Raw genomic sequence first — 20087 nt, forward strand, 5'->3', positions numbered from 1 at the left:
GATGGAGAAGTGGTCATTACCACACAGGTCGTCATGTGCTCTCCAGTGGACAGATGGAAGCAGTCCTGGGCTGCAAATTGGTAAATCAATGGCTGAGTACCTACCATGAGCAACACTGAAATGTGTGGCAGCTTGAGTATTAAAGAGGCAGAGCTAGAGTTAAAATCTCCTCAATGTAGGAAAGGCTTAGAGGGTTGATTAATCAGTGCAGCCCATACGTTCAGGGGTACCGCTCCATCTGGAGGGAGATAAACGTTGCAGACAGTTATTTTCTGCTTCGTCTGTATGCTGGCAGCCACAGCTTCAAGAGGAGTTTGAAGGGTAACAGGTTCACTACATACCGAGTTCAGCTCAAATGCAAACTCCACGTGACACTATTATATTCGCTACATTTCTTGTAATATCCCCTGTAGCCGCGAAGGGCAGGGGTGAACATTGCTGGGAACCAGGTTTCCTGGAGGGCAATGCAGAAAGCAGGTGTAAACTTAACAGTTGCTGTAGCTCAGCCAGGTGGTGGAAAAAACTGCCTCAATTCCACTGGAGGATGACGTGATTGTGAGACTGGGAAGGCATGAAACACTCAGTCAGAGTCATCTGCTGCCACTGACTTATCTCCTGAACAGGCTATATCCAATATGTCTGAGGGTCTGGCAAGATCTAGGTCCTCAGTGGACGCCATAATCTTCACCTCACCCTCAGACGCAGAGCTTGTAGGTAGAGTTGGTGTGTGTGCCACCATAATTCCCTTGGTCTTTGAGGTCTTCTTTCTGGATTTATCTCGCTGATCTTTGGGTTTCTCTGGCTGGGAGGGCTTCACTGATTCAGTCTCCAGGACTGAGGATGATCATAATCCCTACAACCAGCTTCTTTAGGGCACTTCAGCCACTGGCAGGTGTCCTCTTTCCCACTAGCAAGACAACTGGGAAGGTAGTGACCCAAGGGACCCCTTCCTCGCGAGAGGAGCCAAACAAGACTTACGCTTGTCTGGCTGAGAAGTGGGGTCTGGTGTCCCCGATGGTTGGGCGGACAGTGCTCCTGAGCTAGGTGGTGAGGGAGCAACCAGGGATTGAAGTGACCCCACTCCCCCCCTCCCTCCTCTCCCAGAAATTCTCCTGATGGTCTCCCAGACAACAGAAATTTTTGTGGAATGACTAATGGTGTTCAGGTACTGTTGCTATGACCTTTTCTTGCACTCTCGAATAATTCAGCAACACTCTGACCTCATCACCCAAAAGGCTGAAAGATTCTCTGCAGTTGTCCGACACTTGAACCTACGCAGAGCCGCACACCTGGTCCTGATTGCAGAGCAGCATTCGGCACTCCATCAAGGGACACGTTGACTCTTCTGTTATGTGGACTGCGGAATGGATGCTGCAGCAGCATGTTGGATTATTTTGGCAATACGATCCACCCATGCCTCGACATTCACACAATGTTCGAACTGGGCCAACTGGCTATAAAGTATGTCGGCTCTATAGAGCACACATCATCACAGCAGTTTCCTTTCAGATTCCAAGCCATGAAGCCAGATTGGGACATAATTACTTACATGCAAGTCATAGACCACTTCCCAATGGGCAATGTGAGCAAGGGCTGGAGAGCAAAGTGAGGGATCAATTGCAGAGAACGACCCAGTTGCTGTGCAGAAGTGAGTACTCTGTCCTGCAATTATAAGTATGCACATGGTGACGTGAGAAGCCTCTCAATTGCTCTACGCCTGGGGCAGGTAGTTGCAGAGCCCCAAAGCACATTGTGTGGATTAAAATTACCAGAGAGGGGAGGGGGAGCTGTGTAATAAGGTCAGTTAGGGCCTCTTCATCAAGCACATCATGTGGGGGCAAGTAAAGAGAACACATTGTCAACGGATGACGCACGAGCAGTGATACAGCAACTGCTTGTAAAGTTGTTGTAAGTGAGAGAGGCGAGGAGTGGTAATCGGTACTGACGAAAATACCTACACCTCCTCTAGCTCTCTCTCCACTCAGGTCGTCCTTTTTGTGGAGTACATAGCCTCGCAGCTCAGGGGTGTATGATTGATGGAAATGAGTCTCTTGGAGATACAGACACAGTGGTCTACCCTGAGATAAGAGACAGAGTTCCTCCACATGCTTTCTAAACCCCTGCGAGTTCCACTGTAGGATGGGAGCCATTTCGTCAATGTGGTTTTAATTTACCCTTATCTTTGCACCGTGAAGGTGAAGCACTTGTAGAGCGAGGGGAGTGGAGGGGCTCCTGGATCCAAGGTATCTAACTCCATGATGTCCTCTTCATCAGTCAGACATGAAAGAATGACATCTGACAGCGTTCAGGACAGCTTTTGACACAAACGTCGTGAACCTTTCCCTGCACTCTGTCCCTTCGAGGATGAAGGGAAAAAGGAGTGTTGAGAGGCACTCTGCTTTTAGTGCGCCTTCTTGACACTCACTGCAGAACTGTTGCTGGTCTTTTCTGTGGCAGTTGCTTGGACTGATTTATCCTTACTCGTTTTGCCTAGGCATGTACACTTCCAAGTACACAGGTGCTGGTAATAGATGGTGGTACACTGGACGATGTCTGTGTTTAGGCATCAACCTTAGGAACAGGCTTCTGCACCATGGAAGCATAAGAACTGGTAAAGACGGGAAGTTTCGTCACCTTATATTCCTTTTTGGCTTCAGCCTAGGAGATCAGCTGGGTGACTTAGGTCCTGAATTTTTTATTCCTCTGCAAAAACAGGGCAGTCTCAGCTCCAGACTGGGTGGCTCCCAGAGCGGTTAACGCAGACTGCTGGAGATGGACAGTCAATCCCAGCTTCATGGGCTACCTTTCCACATTTCCCACCGGTCACTTCACCCCTGCAACTCAGTGTTGTGTGACCAAAACTCTGGCATTTGCTGCACCGCTTAGGGTTAGGTACATAAGGCCTAACCCTAAGTCGGAGGAAACCTGCCATGATGTGGTCACGCAACATAGGAGAATTAGAAGTCATAATGAAGGTCTTCTCAATTTCTCCATTATTCCTATGCATCCTTTGCTCTACGTCCACTATCCCCTGCAATACCCATTCCTATTTAAGTTCCCCTATGTGTATCTCTGCAATGTCACAGTATGTGACCACACTCTTCTAGAGTTAAGGGAGTTATGCAGTTCAACAGTTACATCATACTCCCCCCCATTTTTTCTGTCTTCATAAGTAGTTGCACCTGCTTTGCCTTCTTAGTCTCAACCAGTAGGGAATCATTTCGCAGCCGCATAATAGACTTCAAGGTTCCAGCAAGTCCTTCCACGCCTTTATGGATATACTTTTTTAAACGTCCCCTCCTTCCTCTCATGGCCAAAAACACATTTTGATTTATGACTCCTTGAGCCCTGGTACTATAATTCAACAGATGCATGTTACCAAGAGGGCTAGCCTCTCTCATTTTTTTGGAGGGTTGGGTGTGAATATTCCCAGGCGATACACGGTGCCCACTGGGAAGAGGAGATGATGATTTCGAGGGATCCATCTCAGTCCCACGAGCAGCTAGGGAAACAAGGGTCCACTCTGAGTCCTGCATGCCTGAGTAAGCCTTATACAACTGAGGTGCAGCAGGTTCCCCTGGGATTGCCCACTAACGACTGTTCCACCTCAACAGAAGTGCATCTCATCAGCACGCAGCACACCTTGAGATTGAAGGGTTTTTATAAAGGTTTTTACCATCCTCATTATCCAGGCAGTCTAGTCAAGATCCCCATTCCCTGTGGCACACAATGTTCCACTGCCGCACCATACAGTGGTCGCTGATGCATGCACAGAGCTTATGGTAACAGAAGACTGGCAGCACTTACCAGTCTCCAAGTCAGTAAACCCAGTGTCACCAATCCTTACTCAGCAAACGAATGATGAGCCCCTGAGGGCAGTATTTAATAGAGGGCAGTGATGTACCAAATGTTCTATTTCTGAATGAGTGAAGGTCTTTTTTGCACCAGCAAATCTGTACTTGGAATCGTCGAAGTGAATTTTGGGCGAGTAATTTCTTCTCGAGCCAAATGTTTGGACAGTTCATTCACCGAGATACCCACATGACTTGGGACCCAGAGGAAGACAGTTGAGCAGGTAATAAGACGGAAATCAGAAAAAGATTATTATTTGCAAATATCACAGGCTGAAATGACAATTGGAAAAATTGATAACAGCCTGGAGACTACTCACTGAGTCACTACAAATTAGTATGTGGTTGAGGGCTCTTAATGACAATCAGCCCCGCTATAAAAACACCACATGTTCCTAGCAGCGAATGTTGTTCTTGACTGGCAGGAGATTGAAAAGTATATCCCATCCAATTGATTGGTTTTAGGGCCATCATTGCAAATGACAGCGGCACCCTAATACTCCGTATGAATTTACAGAGCAAGATGCCAAAGGAAATGGGGGCAACTGAAACTTTTAGAGCCTTGAAATATATTGGTCCTAATTCATGGTCTGGGTATAATGAAGGAGAGAAAAAGGAGGGGTCGGGGTCCTTGGCAGATGGTCTCGTGGCACATTCCAACAACTAATCTCATCGCAGGACTAGTATTGGGGTCTATGCCCTTGTACAAAAAAATATTTTTAAGTTGGATGATTACAAAATTGTTGTATGGTACTTGCATAAAAGAGCAAGAGCTGACAGCATCTGAAATGAAGTGATATGATCCTCACTTCAGCAAGGACATTGTCCACAGGCCAAGTCCAATAGGTGCTGAGCCAGTCTTACTACACAGCCATGTATTAGGTCCAAAAATTTCAAACCCACAGGTGTCACTTAGCCATAAAACAGTCTGGATGGGACCAGGCTCCATTCAATATGGAGCACAGCAGCATGAGCCCCTTCTCGAGAGGTGTGGGCGAGGAAGCAGAAAGAGTTAAGCTTTCACATGCAGCTAGTGTTTAGTCGAGGAACATGGGGCAGCCATGGTACATTTTTATAGAAGGCAAGTACCATAAATCAGGACTGTGCAACAACATCCAAGCTGGGTCAGGATGAACTATGGTACAACAACAGAAATGTGCAACTCATGGTTTCCTGGAAGAGAAGTGGAAGCCATGGGAAAGGGTCCAGGCAGAGACTCTTTGGATGGCTCCTTGAAGCTGGTGTTCAGCAAAGGCTACAGATTTGAAGCTATACCAAACACTTACAGCGTGAGAGTAACTACTATTCTGACAAATGTCACTAGTTTGTTGATGACAATTAGAAAACTTTACATTCAGCATGGAGTCTCGAAAAATGCCATTCTACTGGATCCATGGGAGCTGAGCAATGTATGAACTCTGGCACCAAATAATAGGTGTGATAAAAACAGATGAACAAAATTTTGTAGGGAGCCTCAAAAGTCCCAGTCATGGAGGATAGGTAAGAAGTGACTGTGCCAAGCGGTGTCATATGACTTATATAGATCAAAACTGTGATGTTGAAATTTAGCAAAAGCCTGTGTGATGATTATTCTCAACCTAACAAGATGCCAATATATTTTCATCAGATGATTGCTAGATGTAGATCATCCCCCACCCCCAAAAACAAAAACTACACTGATAATGGGTAAGAGAGGTCTAATGTTTCTTGAACCCAGCATAGCTCTCTTGCTACCATCCTTTCAAGTAGTTTGTAAAGCAAGTTGATGAGGCCAATGTGTGTGTGTGTGTGTGTGTGTGTGTGTGTGTGTGTGTGTGTGTGTGTGTGTGTGTGTGTAGCTAGCTGTTGGATTTTTGCCTAGCTTAAGGATTGAGATAATGACACTATCTCTCTTTGTGAAGGGAAAATGCCTTTGAGCCAAATATAATTGGAGATCATCTGTAGATAGAGCCTCTGAGTAACAGTCAGATGTTGGATAATCTGATGACAACTAAATGCAGGGCCAGGAACCTTATGCAACAAGTCAATAGCCTGAAGCAGCTTCCAGTGATAAATGTTTATAATTAATTGAGGACTACAGGGATGGGGATAAAGAATAGGGTATGTCCAACTTTTCTTTTATGCACTCAGAAGATAGTCTGATAGACGGAAAAGAAGAAGATACAAACACCGATGCAAAGCGGTCACGAGGTGTTTAGCAATAACTAAAACACTGATAAAAATACCACTGCAAAGAAGAAAACCTGGTACAGTAATTGAGCTTGATGTCCCAGCAGACTAAGGAGGTTGCCCCACAGAACTAAGGAGGTTGCCCCACATAGGGGCAGATCAGGACTGTAAAGAAATTTGTCAACTGGAAGGCCCATAACAAGCGATATGGCACTCTGCCATGGAATGGTGTGCACTGAAATCCCAAAGTAGGAGTTGTTGGGTCAAGGTGGACATCTCAAGGTAAATAAATGCCCTTCCTGGGGATAAATAAAAGCTACAATGGTCATCTGCTGGGGTCTTTTGCACTTTCAGTGCTATTGCTTCCAATGTGATACAGAGGGGAATACATTCACTGATGACATCTGTGTGAACCAATGTACTGATCTCTCCACACACTCAGTGCCAGTGCCAGTACAGTTCCAACAGAATACACAGTAATCTCAGAGACTGAATGATCGGTGAAATGTATTTCTTTTGGCAGCAACACAGGTCACAGAAGAAGACATCATAAGTTATAGTATTGGTGGATGACAGTGATATCCACTGCAGTCCCATTGAAATAGCATATAAGGTCGCCCTGGTTAGGTGCGAGGTGTCCAAGATGACACTTCACGCATGCCCCAGCATCATTCTGTCACCGTCGGCGGTGGAATAATATCAAGGAACATCAGTTCAGAGACCTACAGCATGGGGGAGATCTAGTGCTTCCAGAATAGCCTCCTCCTGAGTTTTCTTCTTTTTCTCCTTGAGTACTTACAACGGTCAGACTCTTGCAAGGATATATCTGCTGCGATACGAGGAACTGAACAGAAGTAGGCAGACCTAAGACAGGCAGTTTGTGACTCCTCCTGCTTCCCAGCTGATATCATGTCAATGGTCTGTCAATTTCTTGGGAAAGGGTTCCTGAAAGGGAAACCTGTCATCAGAAACTAGAGAAGGATGTCACTTCTACTAGGTGCGAGGAGTCGAGGTCCCAAAAGATGGTGCTGCAGGAACCACAAGAGGGGAGTGTGTATCTCCCCTAGGGTCTAATATAGTTGCACGACTACCACAGGTTGGCATCTAGGTACTGTCACTGGCATGGCCATTGTATCTGCAGCAGTCAGTATCACTGAGCATGATAGAAACAATGGTACTTTTTCATAGCTGCAAAATTCAAGTGACAATCAGAGACCTTACATTTATGGATTTTAGTATTTCATAATTAGGGTATCACGCTTCAGGACTTGGGGATGGTGGTCACTTCCACCACCTGACATGAACAGGTGGTAGTGCATTTTCATCACATTGCTGACCATGGTGTTCACAAATTGCATCACACATACAACAAAAAGACATACACCCAATGTGTTGGCATGTGAAGCTTCACATCGAGAGTGGGAAATACAGCATCACCTCACAGTGGGAGACCACAATCTTACAGCATCACCTCACAGTGGGAGACCACAATCTTAACTTTCTCAGGGAGTTAATCCCTGAGACACAGACACTGGACGTTCCAGGGTGAATCTATGTTTCTCACATTTTTCTGTGGGTTCTCTTGGTTCTTCATCCATCTGCAGAATTAAGTGCAGTGAAAAGTTAAATCTTTTAGTATGTTTAGGTTCTTATGGGGTGTGACAGTAACAAATGCATCACCAAGTCTCTTAGAAGTGAGCAGCACCTGGGAATAGGTAGGGTACAGTGTTTTAATTAAGAGAACTATTTCATAATTTGTTAAGTGAAGAGATTTATCCATAAAAATTTTCAATATTCAACAAAAAACACTGACTCAGTAGATAGAAATGATCCGCCTGCTGTGCGGGTGCAAACCAGGAAGTGAGTGGTGTACATTTCAGCTGTTCATCCGGTTTTGCTTTTATCTCATAGTGTGACCAATGAAGGAAAGATAATGATTTGCACCGAAGAAATTTTGGTCTTTCTGAAGAGACTTCCAGAGCCTCTGGCCACTGGCTGATTACCAAGGTATTTTCCACTGTGCCAGATATGCATCATGATAACACTACTCCAGATGGATGCTATCCCAATGGGCACAATCCAGCTGGAGCTATGATCACCTGGTTTGATGGCTGCTGCTAGGAGTCCCAGAGCCCCCAAACTGACAGTATAATATGAAGAACTAGAGTTTCAAATAGAAATTTTTGGTACTTGCTTTAGGTGAGGGACACAATACACTAATTTTACTTTCTTAGCTGCATATTTACAATTATGTGTGGTTTCAATTTTCACTAAACATTGTTCAGAAACATTTGTAGCAACATATAATCTACAGTAGAAAATAGTTAAATGATCCAGTCACGTGCTTAACATCCAAACATTGAACACCATGTTAGTTTTTTTACAGAACTAAGTACTCTGTATAAAATGACAGAACTTTTTAACATTTCAGTTGTTACTATTGTGGGGAACTAAAATGCTCAATTTACATTAATGAAATCTTTAACATTACTTATTAAAAACTATCCATTATGAAATTTGGTATAGGAAAGCTTTGTATTTTACAAAAAAAAAAATTATTTGAAATATGTTACTAGTTTCCATTGAATATTTCACCATTTACATCAAACAATCTGCATTGAAAATCATACGAAATTATAATTACAAAAGAAGTTGCCATTGTCAATAATCATATAAGAATGGGTACTGCACCAATGAGTGTTGCTATGCATTACATTGGTGGTAGTTTCAGTAAGCATTTAAGTGCGAACACTTGTTGGCATGTTGGAATGGAAAATTATTAATAAATGAAAAAAATATGAATCTTGGGTGTCCAAAATTATTTTTAAATACACCACTTTCACATAAAAAAATAAAATAGTCCAAAAAGTTGGACTAGCACTTTCTCAATGAAGAAGAATAACAATTGTCAGTTACTGTCATCAACATCGATTCTTCAAGTTATAAAATGGATGAAAAAATACAAAAATAAGGGAAAGATAACCCACTCACTCATAGTAGGCTTAAGCAAGACAACAGTGAATACTATTTTCCATTGTCTGTTTCTGCATTTTGCACATCAGTCCGCAATAGACGAGTTCTTGCTATTGGCATTCCCTTTATTTTATGTATTCTTTAAGTTACACAATTAATGTTTCATTTCCTGCTCTAAAGCATATATGACTTGCAACAATCTTATTTATTAATTGAGAAGATTCCAATTTATAACTGAAAATCTGAGTAACTTCTGAATCTACTGAGAGAAAGGGCATTAAACCAGGCATCTAATCCTCAGGGTGCTGTGGGAGGTACCAGCTCAGGCAGCAACCCACTATGTGGGTACCTACAACTCTTAAAGGGTTCAACATTTTCTCAACACACAAATTTGTAGAATTATTGTAACATAGCTCTCTGTATGCCAGTAATGCTCAGTGTTGGTTTTCCACATTGTTCCTTTGCACATTTCAGAAGTTTCTGCTCTCCTCATTAGCACAGCGCTGACAAATGACAATCACTGACAACACAGCAGAATTTGCTCACGTAACTAACTTGATCTGGCACCCTCATGATAAGGGGTGGCCCTTACTGTGATTAGCTACAATAGGAAGCATAATGAGCCATACCATTAGGTAAGATTCCAGCATAAAAGTTTATGAACTTCTTAACTGTTACTTTGAGTGCAATACAGTTGCTGCTGCTTGACAGAATACAATTCTACAGCTAAAGCTTGAATTTTGTGCATATGTTTGTGTGTCTATCGACGTGCCAGCGCTTTCGTTTGGTAAGTCACATAGTCACATCATCTTCGTTTTTAGATATATTTTTCCCACATGGAATGTTTCCCTACATATATATATATATGAACGTATGTGATACTATTGTCGATGCATTGATTTACAATTGCTTTTTTATGATTTGATATCACGCATGGACGCACGCACAGAGACAGACAGACAGAGAGAAAATTAATTCTTACTAAGAGAACAAGTTATCTGTGCACTAAAGCTAATCTAACATTCTGCCGAACTTCGGTAACTGTACTTAGGTATGGTTCTAACTCTTTTCTGCAACATTGTAACAACAGAAAATTTGACAGTAAGTAGTAGTGTGAATACCAGTAAACAAATATGTTCTACTTACAAGCTGAAGCTGAGTATGGACATGTTGAACTATGAGCTCAATTGCTACTTGGTTGTCACCACCACGAGGAACAATAATATCTGCATGCACCATGGAAGGTGCTATGTAATGGAAGAATGCAGGCTGCACAAGGTTGCAGTACTGCTTAAGAACACCTTCGAGATCACGGCCCCTCTGTGAAATATCCCGACGTAATCGTCGCGCTAACCGAACGTCAGCATCAGTATCCACAAAAATTTTCATGTCGAGCAACTGTAAAAGAGATCATGTTAAATGAGAACAATAATTCATGAGACTGTATGATGATAAATTATACTTCATGAATTTGGACATACTTGACAGTTCCTTTCCTTATTTTGTCTTTTTTATAGCAGCATGTTCACTCAAATGAACTAAAAATTCTTAACATTTTAATGAACAGTAAATTATGGTCCTAGTAGACATGGAAAGGCAATTCTGGCCAAGAAAGTTTTGCATGCTATTGCAGATCAGAAGTAGCTCAAATTTTGAACAGGTTGAAGTAAGTAGAGTTTTGATCAAGTTGGACATTCAACCACAACCATTTTATTTGGTCATAAGAAATGCTAATCAGAAGCTAGTAATAAAACATCCAACAATTTTTTTTTACCATCACAGCACATTTGCTGGCAATGAGTAAGCACAGGAATAACAAGCCAAGCCCTGCATCAACTAATACCAGGCCAAACAACAAAAAAACAGTCTGCTGAATTCAATATAAACCATACAACAGCTTGTTTTGTGACAGTTGTTTGTTTCACTGATCACAGTTCTGATACCTTTGAATTATTCCACATTTTTGAAGTGACAAATTTTACCTTCAGAAAGCGTCAAAAGTATCCGGACACCTCCAAAAACATGTTTTTCATACTAGCTGCATTGTGCTGCCACCTACTACCAGGTACTCCATATCAGCGACCTCAGTAGTCATTAGACATAATGAGAGAGCAGAATGGGGTGCTCTGCGGAAGTCACGGACTTCAAATGTGGTCAGGTGATTGGGTGTCACTTGTGTCATGCTTCTGTACGTGAGATTTGGACATTCCTAAACATCGCTAGATCCACTGTTTCCGATGTGATAGTGAAGTGGAAACGTGAAGCACAAAAGCGTACAAGCCAACCTCATATGATAACTGGCAGAGACCACTGATGGTTGAAGAGGGTCGTAATGTGTAATGGGCAGACATTTATCCAGACGATCACACAGGAATTCCAAACTGCATCAGGATCCATTGCAAGTACTATGACAGGTGGGTGGGAAGTGAGAAAACTGATTTTATGGTCGAGCAGCTGCTCATAAGCCACACATCATGTCAGTAAATGCCAAATGATGACTCACTTGGTGTAAGGAGCATAAACATTGGACAACTGAACAGTGGAAAAACTTAGTGTGGACTGACTAATCATGGTACACAATGTGGCGATCCGATGACAGGGTGTGGACATGGAAAATGCCTGGTGAACGTCATCTGCCAGCGTTTGTAGTGCCGACAGTAAAATTTGAAGGTGGTGGTGGCATTTTTCATGGAGGGGGTTTGCACTCTTGTTGTTTTACATGGTGCTATCGCAGCACAAGCCTACATTGACGTTTTAAGCACCTTCTTGCTTCCCACTGTTGAAGAGCAATTCGGGTATGGCAATTGTATCTTTCAACACAATCAAACCCCTGTTCATAATTCACGGCCTGTGGCGCAGTGGTTACACAACAGTAACATCCATGTAATGGACTGGCCTGCACAGTGTCCTGACCTGAATCTTTTAGAACACCTTTGGAATGCTTTGGAACGCCAACTTCGTGCCAGCCTCACTGACAGTCATCGGTTACTCTCCTCAGTGCAGCACTCTATGAAAAATGGGCTGCCATTCCCCAAGAAACTTTCCAACACTTGACTGAATGTATGCCTGCAAGAGCGGAAGCTGTCATCAAGGCTAAGGGTGTGCGAACACCATACTGAATTCCAGCATTACCGATGTAGGGCGCACGAACTTTTAAGTCATTTTCAGCCAGGTGTCTGGATACTTTTGATTACATAGTGTGACTCTCAGGTGCAGTATTGTGGCACGACATGTGAAATAACACAATGTATACAGGTGGATGGCAGGATGGGCAGAGGATTGTTTCATTGGGAAATCTGAACAGTGGAACATGCAACCAGTCACAAAAATCTACCACCTCTTTGCATTCATGGGGAGAGGGGAAGCTATTATCTTCGTGAGATTCACATTCATGGATAAAACATAGGGGTTTTCAGACATATTTCATTAACACGCCGTTTTTAGATAATCCATACAGTAATTTTATTGGTGGTATTTAATTCACATGATCAATTTCATCTTTCCACATGCTTGTGGCAGTCACACTTAACCAATAAAGTGAGTATATAAAGTGATCCAAAAGCAATCACAAGGATAATCAATACGCTACTGTAAGCATAAAATTGGTCATTTTTGTGAGTATCCAATATGAAGGGCACACACACACAGCGACCGAAGTTTAAAAAATTAAGTTTTTGAATCACTTTCGGTACTTCAAACTTTCAGCACAAGATCACTGCCAAGAGCACATGTGAAGATGAAACTGTATAATTTGGAATCAGGCAAATAAGTTAAATCCCATCAATAAAACAGCTGAATGGATTATCCAATATCTATGTATCGTAGATATTATGAAATTGCTTCACAAGCTAACTCCTATAGAATGTGGGATACTCTAGCTTTCCTGCAAGCAGTCACAGATGAACCTACAGCTTAACTCTGAATCCAAACCAGAATGTGTCACGGCATTTTTAACATATATGGATTACTTTGAAAGATAAAAGTCACATTTTGCATAAAAAAAGTTTACATTTGTCAAGGACTAAATATATGAGGAGGACTTCAAGTACAGTAAAACCCCACTTTTACATTCACGGAATTAATGTTTTCCCGTGGTTAATGACATTTATAGTTCCCATCAATTTCCTACGTTCACAATGTTAATTTGCACCCAATTTTGCGTCACCACACTTATATCTTCCCGCAATTTACACTTCGTGAATACATTTTCATGGAAAAAACAACTTACGTAACTGATGTTACATTACAGTGAATGGTGCTAGCCATAAAATAGTATTTACAATTGTTACCACGGCACTCTACCCAGCAGAACTGAACCGGTAAATAGGTAAAAGCCTGAAAAATTCATGCTTTATCTCCTGCTGCTGCTGCCGCCGCCGCCGCCAAGTGCTATTCTGTTAGGTGGCTGATGGGAGTAACTAGGTACATTCGAATAGAGGTATCACGACCAATCTCAACCATTTTCCAACTGTCTCCATTGCGCCTGCGCACCTTCGTAATCAATTGTGATCACAACAATATGTTATTCAAACCATATTTAATGTGTTTCATTGTCTGGCCACTTTAAGCACTATTAACACATTTGCTTACTCCGAGACATATGTTTTTGGCATAAACACCACACCAGTTACATATTTTTTCACGCTTAGCAACATGCATTCCAAGACTAGTCATTGCTGAGTACAAATACTTAAGTATTTTTTCACGATGTTTCACAAACTGAGTGATATTTTTCGTGTGTGGTTTTCTATATAATTCAGGGGCATAGCACCTAATAACCTGAAAATGATGATTACAGTGCCACAAAGACACAGAACAACACATAAGCAACCACCACATAAAATACTCATGTAAATATTTGCAGGACAACAAGAACAAATTCTCTAAAAAATGTCATGCTAAGCATGAAAAAGTACACAACTGATGCAATATTTCATTATCTGCTTACTGAATGACAGCTGCAGGCTTTCCAAAAACATCAATTTTGATGTATTAAGTCAAATGTTTCTACTTGCCAGACAGTTATCAGTTCCAGTTACATTGGAGGTTTTTATTAGATACTAAATTATTATTAGATAATAAACAAGTCTGATAAATATTTTGGTTCTTATTATGTACATATATGTTACATAAAGTACGAAAATGCAAGGGAGATCCTATATGTAACTTTTAATAGATACAACATTATTTCACACATTTTACATTTACCCGCACTTTACACCATTTTTCTTATCTCTTGAAAAGCGCAAATGTGGGCTTTCACTGTAATAGCATAAAATTCAAAAGCATAAATGTACCTCATGAACTAGAAATCATCCACAACTGCCCATTGTACAGAAGGGAGGAACAACTGAATAGAACTAACAATAAGTAATATTACGGACATCATACTTCCAGTTAAATTATTCCCATTGTTATGCCCCCAATGCAATGACATAAAATCACAATGCAGTTTAGTATTGGTATATGTCTCTTCAATCATACAAGCACAGAATGCATCAAAAGCACATACAAAATCAAAATTCTACAAATTTTTCTGTGTTAAATTCACATAACACACATATAAAAGAGAAATTTGTCCTTCTTTGAACCCTACAAAATTACTAAATAATGAAGTGCACAGATAGTTCATATGGTAATGTATTACTATTGCATTATTCAAAATCTCACAGATGACAAAAGTGGAACAAAAAATATGAAATACAATAGCAATGTAAAACACTAACCTTCAAAACTTCTGCATTGTAGAATGTTAAAATTCCTTCAAATATTATCACATTTGCACCATACATTGTTTTCTGCAACAAAAGCAAAAAAGAATTGAAAACATGAATATTGCTATTCTACTGCTAAATCAAAATGATTACCTCTAAAATAGGAAATAGGGTGCAGCAGAAAATGAGACAAACTACACTGAAAAGCAATTAAAACAGTAAGAGAGGGCTGAGTCACCTGGGCAAGGTGGTAGGGGTGAGGGTCCCCAGACACAGCATGCAGCTTCAGACACCCTTATTCCAAATATTTCGCCACTGCCCCAAATTTAGCTTAAATTATATCAAAAAATAAAAACCACTTTTACATGAAAACTGATGTCCGGCTCAACTGTCCATGAACTGAATGTTAGTATTTGAGGCAAAGTAGTCTGAAGGCCATGCTCTGCATGGAGGGCCACAAGAAGTGGGCACTCCACCAGGATCTGAGCTACTTTCTGTACAGCTCCACAACTACAATGCAGAGATGGCCCGTTACGTAAAACATTATGTAAAATATAACTGTGGGTTAGCCTGATAAGAACAATGTAGAGGTGACAGGTCAATGAATTCCTTCCAGGAGGAACAGAAGGATGAGCACATGCAGCAGTAGTCTCCTTGATAGCACAGAGTTCGTTAGAGGGGGCATTAGCCAACAACATGTCATTTCATCTCTGAGTGAGCAAAGGTCTTTTATTGCACCGTCAATCTGCACCTTGTACCAGTAAAGCACATGTGGTGTGAGTAATCACTCCTCCATTCAAATTGTCAGCCAATTCATTCCCTGCAATACCTACATGACTCCGTGCCCACGGAGACAAGTGAACAGTCATTATGACTACGTTCTGAAAGAAGGTCTTGAATAGCAGATACCCCTGGGGAATAACATTTTCACCAGCCAACAGCCTGAAGAGTGCTCACTGAACCACTACGTATTAAATTGCAGTCAACAGATGTTTATTAAATAAAGTGTAGGGATCTCTTAATGAGAATCAGCTCCACTGTAAAGAAACAAGACCGTGGCAACTCACGGTGTCACTGACCAACAGGGGATATAAAAGCATATCCTAAGCATATCCTGTCTCATTCGTGGTTTTTGATCCATGTGTGTAAAAGATGGTAGCATACTGAAATTCCTGAAGAATTGATGGTTACAAATGCCAAAACATCATTGAGGGCAACAGATTTCAAGACCTTGATATAAAGTGTCTAATTCATGGCTATGGCAACAACCTTGGTGGGAGAAGGGGTCGGGGGGTTGCACAAGGAAACATGGGGAGTACATTCCCGGGAGGAGAGGTGGAGATACTGGCAGAGGTACCACATATGTGAAAAGGGGATACATTGGATGGTCAGGAAATTGTCAAATGGCAATTGCATAGGAGACTAACAGTTGGTGCCACTGGAACTGAAAGGGAAGATTCCAGCTTCAGCAAGGATGATATCCATGGTACAAGCCCAGAAAGCACCAGTGGTCAGTCTCGTGCTACAAAGATGGAGTGGGTCTAACTACTTCAGAGTCGAGGATGCTACTGAGACACAAACCTGGCAACCATACTAAAGCCATGATGAAACCAGGACCTGGTGAATAAGGAGAAGAGCAGCACAATCTGCACCCCAAGAGGTTTGAGAGTGGAACAAAAGGCTACTAAGCTTCCACAGGCAACTAGTCTTTAGCTGACAAATATGGGGCAACTAACTGAGCATTTTGTTGAAAAGAAGGCCCAAAAGTGAGATTCTGCAACAACTTTCCTTCCAAGTGCTGGGTACCCATGTACAAGTCTGGGTCAAGATGGATGGTGGTCAAATGCCAGAAATGCATGACCTGCAATTTTGCAGGGAACCGTGGGAAAGTGTCCATACAGAGGTCTGTCAGAGGGCACCTTGGAGGTGGTGTTTAGCTGAGGTTAACAAGTGGGAGTTGTACCAAATGCAAAAATCATTGGGATATAGTGCAGGGGTTACCAGCAGTCCAACAGAGATACTAGCCCACTGATGGTGATGAGGAAGAGAGTGACTTAAGACAGAGTGCTCTCAGACCTGTGGAGAGCTGAGTGAAGTACGAGCTTGAATCCACAACAAACAGTGGGCTAAAAAAACTGATGAATAAAAAAGGGAGCCTCGAAAGAATCAGTCCTGGAGGGTAGGTAAAATGTGATGGTGTGAAGCAGAGTCATATGCGTTATGTAGGTCAAAAGAGAGAGCAATAAGATGTTGCTGTCGGATTGCTTTTTCCAACCAAGCTAGATGGTCAGCTATGGATTGTCCCTCCCAGAAACCACAATGATAGGGTGACAAAGGCCTCTCAACTCAATAAGTCAACATAGTCAGCAGGCAACCATCCTTTCAAGAAGTTTGCAGACAACACTGGTGAGGCTAATTGCTAAGTAGCTGATGAGAGATGCGGAGTTTTTTTCCTGGCTTAAGGATTGGGACAACGATATTATCTCACCACTGTGAAGGCAAGACATTTTCGAGCCAAATATGGTTGAAGACATTCAATTGGTGTAGCCTTGGAGTTGCATTCAGGTGTTTAATCATTGTTGTTGTTGTTGTTGTTGTTGTTGTTGTCTTCAGTCCTGAGACTGGTTTGATGCAGCCCTCCATGCCACTCTATCCTGTGCAAGCTTCTTCATCTCCCAGTACCTACTGCAACCTACATCCTTCTGAATCTGCTTAGTGTATTCATCTCTTGGTCTCCCCTACGATTTTTACCCTCCACGCTGCCTTCCAATACTAAATTGGTGGTTGAATCATTATATTATGAATTAAATTAGTATTCATCTCTTGGTCTCCCCTACGATTTTTACCCTCCACGCTGCCTTCCAATACTAAATTGGTGGTTGAATCATTATATTATGAATTAAATTAGAGGTCGTATCATGAGACAAGGCAAGAGCCTGAAAATTCCTAGTCAGTGAAAGGTGTATTATATGATTTGCCATAGTGGTCAATGAAATGTAGGGGGAAGTCTTCAACTTGTCATTTCTGTAGTAGAAAGGTAGTCGGATAAGAAGAGGATGCCAATGTGGTTGCCAAGAGGGTCACAACATGTTCAGCAAGAAACGACACACAAAGCAGCACAAAGACCACCCTGAAGGACAAGACCCCCAACAGTTGTGGATAGTTAAGAGACCCAGAAGACTACAGAGCTTGGGCCACACCTGCAATGAACAGGCATACGTTTCCAGGGAGGAAACATACCATTCCCAGTGTTCTTTCTTACTCTGCTTAATTATACAGCAATTCTTAGAATGAAGTCACTTGAAAGTGAGAAGGTTTGTCTGTGAAGAACGTCACTTAAAACATTGCAGGGATCTTCGGTGATCCTCAACAGCTATTGCAAGGTCTTGGTCCCCACACAGAACTTTCCAGCAGCGGAGGGGACCTGTAGAAATGGGAACAGCTGTTCCAGCGGCATGGATGACTGCATTGGAGATGTCTTGCACAACTTGACACAATCTGACAGGGGGCAAAGGTAACAGCAGAGGCACAAAATTGCCAATTGGCTGTTCGAAGCAACCAATGCACTAGTTGGTCCATTTGGCGATGGTAAGGAAGCGTCACGATCACCCGAAAAAGGTCACGTCAGACTGCGAAGATGGTCAGGTAGCAACCAATGCAGTAAAGCCACAAGACTGGGTAAGAGATCATTAGTTTGATAGCTATAAATGCATCATGGGCTGCACTGATGTGGGTAGTAGTATTTTAGTGATCCATTCCATTCACAGAAGGGCATGCATCACTTACATCAAATATAGAGCTCAGAGAAAAGATATGCATGATAGCAATTAGTTTGTAAGCATTGGGCCACGTGCTACAGGGAAGTATTATACAATAGGTGTTGAGTCTACCTGCTGGAGAGCATTTGTAAACTCCATGGAGCACAGAGGAATGAAGCAGCTCTAGTATTGTGGAAGATTTACCAGCACCAAGGGCAACAAATATGACCTACATAAGCGATTGTTGTTATCTACTGCTTATAAAATGTTAACGACAAGTCTTTGAGACAGTAATATTAGTTTGTTTGCATGTAGAATGTAACCTTTTGTGAAAGTTTGTGACAATATACAGAGTCAATTGGAACCAATCTACACTTTATTTAAGTAGAGAAGCAGTGTTTTGTTTTTTAGCCATTTCACTTACAGAGAACTGCACAGAAGAAAGAAGTTTGATGCCGAGGAACAACAGGGCACAGTATAGCTGGACTCTGAGGTGACTCACAAGAGTTGCAAGGTTTAATATCTACACCAATCTAATAAGGGAGTGATAAGGCGGTAGTGTTAGGTGTAGCTGCATAAAGTAATAGGTCTATAACAAACGCTAGACAAGCATTCAAAACATCGCCATACTAGCTAAATACAGCAGTCATCAGCCACTAATAAACACTCCACATGGCAACCATATGGTTGTAAGTGGAAAGTGACAAATAACACACTGAAAGGACATAATTCCATAACAAATCAGCAAAGAGAAGAAGTGTTTCCAAGGGTAACAGGAAGCTTAAACAGCACCATCTATGCACCTAGGCTAAGAGCATCCATCTAAATTGACAACACATGCAGCCTTACATGATCCATCAAAAGCGAGCACACAAGCAGCGACATCCAGCCAGCAGACAGCCATCAACTACTGATCCACTGCCAGAGTGTAGTCTACACCATCATGACACCAGCATGCTGTCTGCACCACAGCGACCCCAGCATGTGCTCTAAACCACTGCGTCATCATCACACAATCATTGATGACCAGACCATTGCCAGCATACAGTATGACTACAGTGAGCTACACCAATATATCACTTCAAAATTGTTTCTGTGGGTGTAGTGCAGTAATTCAGTAATAATTAAGTGTTTGTTTATGCCGGTGATAACAAGGAAAATACCAACAGAAATTAATATGGAAATGTTACTACAAAGACTGGACAAAAAGTTTTCACTCTTAGAAAATCAGATTAAGGACAATGATGAGCAAGTAACGGTAAACCAAAATAGACAGACAAGAATTAGGAACTCAGATTAAAGACACTCACAAGCACGTAACGGAAAGAATTAGAAACTCAGATTAGAGACACTCATGAAGCATTAGAGGTGCATTTAGGACATAAGCTATATCAAAGCCTCAACATGTTAAAGAGAAGAAACACACACCAAAGTCTTGAAACAATGTGACTTTGTTTGGGAAGAGATACATGAACGTACTAAAGATTTACATACAAACATAGATAGTTTATGTAACTTTGCAGAAACAGAATGTAAGTTGGTAAAAGATCAGATGTCAGATGCACAAATGCACATAGACATTTTAGAACAGAGAAGTGACAAGAGATTCCATATCTTTGCAT

At 41.8% G+C, this 20087-nt stretch overlaps 1 protein-coding gene across 2 annotated transcripts in view; it reads right to left on the reverse strand.

Annotated features, from left to right (window-relative positions):
* Positions 1–20087, reverse strand: part of LOC126175307 (uridine-cytidine kinase-like 1) — a 112055-nt gene that overhangs the window by 39468 nt on the left and 52500 nt on the right. For both annotated transcript variants that reach the window (XM_049922011.1, XM_049922010.1), the window contains exons 6-7: positions 14720–14791; positions 10140–10391 (exon numbers count right to left, since the gene is read on the reverse strand). In XM_049922011.1, the coding sequence (XP_049777968.1) occupies positions 10140–10391; positions 14720–14791 (324 nt within the window). The remainder of the gene's footprint in view (positions 1–10139; positions 10392–14719; positions 14792–20087) is intronic.

This window comes from Schistocerca cancellata, chromosome 3, assembly GCF_023864275.1.
Source record: "Schistocerca cancellata isolate TAMUIC-IGC-003103 chromosome 3, iqSchCanc2.1, whole genome shotgun sequence".
NCBI lineage: Eukaryota > Metazoa > Arthropoda > Insecta > Orthoptera > Acrididae > Schistocerca > Schistocerca cancellata.